Source organism: Lithobates pipiens, unplaced genomic scaffold (genome assembly GCF_037356315.1).
Source record: "Lithobates pipiens isolate NorthernLeopardFrog02 unplaced genomic scaffold, aLitPip1_a1.2 Scaffold_1, whole genome shotgun sequence".
Lineage (NCBI taxonomy): Eukaryota > Metazoa > Chordata > Amphibia > Anura > Ranidae > Lithobates > Lithobates pipiens.
In genome coordinates this window covers 161,074,904-161,081,538 of record NW_027507685.1, presented here as the reverse complement: position 1 = coordinate 161,081,538, position 6,635 = coordinate 161,074,904, and the positions used below count along the sequence as shown (strand labels likewise).

At 50.2% G+C, this 6,635-nt stretch overlaps 1 protein-coding gene across 4 annotated transcripts in view; it reads left to right on the top strand.

Annotated features, from left to right (window-relative positions):
• Positions 1-382: 382 nt before the first annotated feature.
• DENND1A (DENN domain containing 1A) overlaps positions 383-6,635 on the top strand; it is a 1,535,852-nt gene continuing 1,529,599 nt past the window's right edge. For 3 of the 4 annotated variants that reach the window (XM_077478826.1, XM_077478827.1, XM_077478824.1), the window contains exon 1: positions 383-559. In XM_077478826.1, coding sequence (XP_077334952.1) covers positions 501-559 — 59 coding nt within the window. In that variant the 5' untranslated portion in view covers positions 383-500. The remainder of the gene's footprint in view (positions 560-6,635) is intronic. The other variant, XM_077478828.1, reaches the window with a different exon arrangement.

Sequence of the window (6,635 nt, the reverse complement as noted above, 5' to 3'; positions counted from 1 at the left end):
TTTCTGCAAAAAGCATGAAAAAAAAGCATTGGTGTGACTGGAGCCTCAGGAAAGATACATCTCATTGCTTTAATGGTTTCTGCAAAAAAATGTAAACTGAAATGTATTGCAAACGGATGTAAATATATATTTTTCTGAGCAAAAGACGTAACTGAACTGATGACACCCATGTTAAAGGACCCTAACAAGCCAATGTCATTCAGTTGTACTGTACATTTACTTCAATTCTCCCTCCTGCACTCCTATTGGCTGACATTCCCTCACACGCCTTCCTCCTCCAGTGGGTGAGCATCTCTAAACAGCCACCCCGCCCACCAAGTGACAGGCCCGCTCTCCCTGCGCACTGCGCCATGGGCTGAACCGCTGCTCGCTCTCTGCGCGGTGCACCCTGGGAGCTGTAGTTCCGGTGCGGTGAGAGCTGGAAGGCAGAGCGCGAGCTTTGCACTACATCTCCCAGCAACCTACGCGGCTGTCTCGCGGCTTGGTGACCATGGCGCTGTATGAGTGAGGGAGAGCGGACCGGACACCGGGGACCAGAGACAATGGGCTCCAGGGTGAAGTAAGTGTCCGGGGAGGGAAAGCTGGGCGTGTGCTGTACTCTGTGAGGGGAATGGAGAGCAGCCACATGGAGGGAGATGAACACCTCACACATGAAGTGTATGGAGGACAGCCAGCCAGACTGTGTGTGTGTCACAGACTTCTCTACAGCCTGTGTCAGCGACATACAGAGGGGGCCTGGCTCTGTGTTCTCTCTGTGTTGTTGTCATGAGGCAGATAGGTAGATGTGAGCTGTGTGGAGGTGTCAGGGTTCAGTCCAGGAAATGGCTCCAGTCTGGAGGAATGTATACCACCAACCATGACAGGAACTTCACCACAACCGTACCCTCCCCCCACTGACTTCCCACTTTTCTCCCATACTGCTGTCTGACCACCGCCCGACTGCCGCCTTGTCGCCAGCCCGACTGACCGGTGCCCATGCCTCCCCTCGTCGCCAGCCCGACTGACCGGTGCCCATGCCTCCCCTCGTCGCCAGCCCGACTGACCGGTGCCCCTGCCTCCCCTCGTCGCCAGCCCGACTGACCGGTGCCCCTGCCTCCCCTCGTCGCCAGCCCGACTGACCGGTGCCCCTGCCTCCCCTCGTCGCCAGCCCGACTGACCGGCGCCCCTGCCTCCCCTCGGACGACTGACCGGCGCCCCTGCCTCCCCTCGTCGCCAGCACGACTGACCGGCGCCCCTGCCTCCCCTCGGACGACTGACCGGTGCCCCTGCCTCCCCTCGTCGCCAGCCCGACTGACCGGCGCCCCTGTCTCCCCTCGGACGACTGACCGGCGCCCCTGCCTCCCCTCGTCACCAGCCCGACTGACCGACGCTCCCTGCCCCCCTCGTCGGCCTGGCCGACGCTCCCTGCCCCCCTCGTCGGCCTGGCCGGCGCTCCCTGCCCCCCTCGTCGGCCTGGCCGGCGCTCCCTGCCCCCCTCGTCGGCCTGGCCGGCGCTCCCTGCCCCCCTCGTCGGCCTGGCCGGCGCTCCCTGCCCCCCTCGTCGGCCAGCCCGACTGGCCGGCGCTCCCTGCCCCCCTCGTCGGCCAGCCCGACTGGCCGGCGCTCCCTGCCTCCTTCCTCACTGCCCTCTGACTGACTAATGTTACCCCCACCCCCCTGCTGCCTGATTGACTGTCATTCCTCCCCAGCATGGCCACCTGACTGACCGCTGTCCCTCTCCCCCATATATTTGCGTATGTGCGGGGGATTCCTGGGTATGCGCACACACATGCGACAGGTCTGTACAAGGTTCTAGACACCTGCATGGGCACAAATCTGCAGACATGCTGAAGGTGTCTATCAAATAACAAATACCTGACAGAGCAATATCCTTTTCTGTGTATGTACAGAATCTCATGACATATCAATAAGGCCTTGTTCACACGGGTGTGCTTTAAGGGTTAATAAAACAAAAAACTGCCTCTGCGGATGAGGGACATCAAGAGTCCTTGGTGTAGGTCATTTACATATCTCATGAAGCCTGACTGAAAAACTCCAACAGATGACATCTCCCATCCTGCCTTGCTGCTAAGAGACTCCAAGCTGTTATTGTTCACCTTCGCCAGCACAGGAGAAAGCTTTTTCTGTGATTTAAACATCCCCGCATTTGCTTTTACTCCCCTGCTACAGTATCTCTGAGCCCAGAGTTGGAGTGCTCACTCCTGTGAGGGTGAGCAGTAATAGTTGTGAGTCTCTTAGCAACGTCCTAGCAACAAGGCAGGATGGGAGATGCCTTCTCAGGGAGTTTTCCAGGCAGACTTAATAGGTGCACAAATGGCCTACGCTTATAGCAAGATCATTGTTGAACTCTGGTCAAAACACCACAAATTTAGTTATTTACTAAAGGAAAACCTACTTTGCACTGCAAGTGCACATGGAAGTAAAGTCGCTGTAGATCCGAGGAGGACATGCAAGGAAAATAAAAAAACTGCATTTTAGTTTGCACATGATTGTATGATAAAATCAGCAGAGCTTCCCCTCATTTCAGATCTACCCCTTAGGCCGCGTACACACGCGGGGACTGTTCGCTGAAACTGTCCGCTGAAACCAAGTTTCAGCGGACAGTCCGCTCGTGTGTGGGCTTTCAGCGGACAGTTTCAGCGAACAGTCCGCTGAACAAGGTTTTTCGGAAATTCCGAAAAACTGTCCGCTGAAACCTTGTTTCAGCGGACAGTCCCCGCGTGTGTAGGCTTGTTCGTCAAACAAAGTTGCGCGCATGCTCAGAAAGGATTTTCACGCCGAAAGTTATAATGCAGTGTATAGGACGTCGTATTTTTCGTCCCGTCGTACGTGCCGTTCACGTCATCGCGCACGGTTTCAGCAAACTGTTCGTCCGTCGTGTGTGGCCATGTCCGTCCATGCTAATTTTGAGCGGACTGTTTGCCGAAACTGTTTGACGGACAAAGTTGGGCGAACAGTCCCCGCGTGTGTACGCGGCCTTAGATTTAAAGCGACTGCACTTTCAAGTGCACTTGCAGTGCAAAGTGGATTTGCCCTTTCGTAAATAACCCCCAATGTGTTTTTATCTACAGGCTCCCTTACCTGCATAGGCAGTTTTTTGGTGAAGGGGACCTAAAGTCACAGACAGCGAGCAGACAGGCTGTTTATTGCAGTAGAGATATGCAATGTGTTTCCTGCAATAAGATGCACCTACTTTCTTGCTTACTGTCACCTCTGGCATGTAAACAGAGCTGAACTTGCGCAGCTCGTCTTACACCACTGGCTTTTGTCTCTGACATCGGGACACAGAGCCAGGGCTGGTAATGTAAGCTGAGCTGCGCATGTGCAGCTTAACCACTTCACCCCTCAGGTGAAGTGAAATTTCAAAGCAAAGGCTCCAGAGAATAAATTGGTGGGTTTTGCAATTTTTTTTATGTCACAAAGTATTTTCCCAGTGTTTGTGTTTGTGTGTGTGTGTGTGTGTGTGTGTGTGTGGGGGGGGGGTTTAACGCTGTTTTTTGGTATAAAAATTCACTTTTTTTTTTTTTTTTCCAATTTTAATGCAATAAAACACAATACATAACCTTATTTTTTTTTTCTGTAAAATATAAAAGATGATATATTCAAATGGTGTGCTGTGCTCCATATAGCAACATGTGATCTGATTCCCTAATCTGTTACACATAAATCCTAAAATAATAGCTATTAAGTGATATAAATCCACAATTAGTACTTTAAAAAACAAATATTACCAAATTGTATCTGTGCCAAAATGGTGCTTCCATAAAATTTACAGTGAGGGGGAAAAAAGTATTTGATCCCCTGCTGATTTTGTACGTTTGCCCACTGACAAAGAAATGATCAGTCTATAATTTTAATGGTAGGTTTATTTTAACAGTGAGAGACAGAATATGAAACAAAAATATCCAGAAAAACGCTTTTCAAAAAAGTTATACATTGATTTGCATTTTAATGAGTGAAATAAGTATTTGATCCCCTATAAAGGCCCCTTTCACACGGGACAGATCCGTGATGATCTGCCCCGTGAACATCCGCTTGCTCAGCGAGGATCGCTCCGTTGATCCCCCGCTAAGCCGGAGGATGACAGGGCGGTCCCTGCACACTGTGCTTGGACCGCCTTGTCAGATCTCCGCTCTCCTCTATGGGGAATCGGATGAACACGGACCGTCTGTCCGTGTTCATCCGATCCGCTCTGCAGAAGGATAGAAGAATAGGATTTTCCTCAGTCTGCAGAATCGGACCATAGTGGAGACGGATGATAAGGGGCCTTAGTCAGCAAGATTTCTGGCTCCCAGGTGTCTTCTATACAGGTAATGAGTTGAGATTAGGAGCATTCTCTTAAAGGGGTTGTAAAGGAAATTATTTATTTATTTTTTAAATAACAAACATGTCATACTTCAACTGTGCAGCTCGTTTTGCACAGAGGGGACCCCAAACCTGGTCTTCTGGGGTCCCTCGGTGGCTGTTTTGGCTTCCGCCCCCCTCAAAGTACTTCACGTTCATGCATGGTGAGAAGCACTTGCGGGCGCGCTCCCGTGACACAGCCGGCGGCTATAGTATAGCTATAGTACTGTATCACTCGGCCCTGCCCCCTGGCATGCAGCGTCATTGGATGTGATTGACAGCAGTGCGAGCCAATGGCAGCGCTGCTTTCAGTCCATCCACTCTAGCCAATCAAAGGCCAGGCTGAGAGGCGAAGAGGATGTCGGAGGTGAGCGAGGGACTTGCCAGGGGCTGGCACTGTCAGTTGTTTTTTCACCTTAATGCATAGAATGCATTAAGGTGAATTTTTTTTTTTTTACCTTTACAAGCCCCTTTAAGGGCCTGTTCACATCATAGAAACACAGTCTGGGTGCTTCTCTGCATGTGTGTTTTTGATGCATTCCAGTGCACCCCCCTCCCTCTTTATTTTCTTAACCTTAAATAAGGACATATCTGTTGCAGTGCATTTTCTATGCATTTTCCAATGTTCCACTGCATTAAAAATGCAGCATGTTCTACTTTTCTATTTTTTTTTTTCCTCTTGGTACTGGTGTGAACTATACCATGGAAAACCTACTTTCCATGCATTTTTAATGCAGAAAAAAAGGCTCTGGACTGCATGTGGTGTGAAATGGCCCTAAAGGTAGTGCTCCTAATCTCAGCTTGTTACCTGTGTAAAAGAGACCTGTCCACAGAAACAATCAGATTCCAATCTCTCCACCATGGCCAAGACCAAAGAGCTGTCCAAGGATGTCAAGGACAAGATTGTAGACCTACGCAAGGCTGGAATGGGTTACAAGACCATTGCCGAGCAGCTTGGTAAGGGGGTGACAACAGTTGGTGCGATTTATTTGCAAATAGAAGAAACACAAAATAACTGTCAATCTCCCTCAGTCTGGGGCTCCATGCAAGATCTCACCTCGTGGACTTTTAATGATCATGAAAATGGTGAGGAATCAGCCCAGAACTACACGGGAGAATCTTGTCAATGATCTCAAGCTAGCTGGGACCATAGTTTCCAAGAAAACAATTGGTAATACACTACGCTGTGAAGGACTGAAATCCTGCAGTGCCCGAAAGCTCTCCCTGCTCAAGAAAGCACATGTACAGGCCCGTCTGAAGTTTGCTAATGAACATCTGAATGATTCAGAGGGGAACTGGGTGAAAGTGTTGTGGCAAAATGAGACCAAAATCAAGCTGTTTGGCATCAACTCAACTCACCATGTTTGGAGGAGGAGAAGGAATGCTGCCTATGACCCCAAAAACACCATCCCCCATCATCAAGCATGGAGGTGAAAACATTATGCTTTGGGGGTGTTTTTCTACTAAGGGGACCAGACAACTTCACCGCATCAAAGGGACAATGGATGGGGCCATGTACTGTCAAATCTTGGGTGAGAACCTCCTTCCCTCAGCCAGGGCATTGAAAATGTGTGGTGGATGGGTATTCCAGCATGACAATGGCCCAAAACACATGTCTGAGGCACCAAAGGAGTGGCTCAAGAAGAAGCACATTAAGGTCCTGCAGTGGCCTAGCGAGTCTTCAGACCTTAATCCATATGTGGGGGGAGCTGGAGGTTTGAGTTACCAAACGTAAGCCTCAAAACCTTAAAGGGGTTGTAAACCCTTGTGTTTTTTCACCTTAATGTATCCTATGCATTAAGGTGAAAAAACTTCTGACACTGACCAGCCCCTCCGTTTTACTTACCTTAGCCCATTCGTTCCCTCGGTGGATAGATTGATAGCAGCGCAGCCATTGGCTCCTGCTGCTGTCGATCAAATGCAATGACATGGGCGTCGGGGGGGGGGGGGGGGGGTTGGGGGGGTGTGGCGGGGCGGGCTGAGTCTGGCATTTTGTGTCTATGGACGCAAATGCTGGACTCGGGAGCACGTGCGCACAGTAACCCCTAGGGAGAGCACTTTTCCTAGGAGGTTTACCGATGGGAGGAACTGATAGCGCCGCTGGGGGACCCCAGAACAGGTGAATTGGGGCCACTCTGTGCAAAACAAACTACACAATAGAGGTAAGTATGACATGTTTGTAAACCCTTTTTTTTTCTTAATCACTTTAATGACTTGCAGAGGATCTGCAAAGAGGAGTGGGACAAAATACCTCCTGAGATGTATGCAAACCTGGTGGCCAACTACAGGAA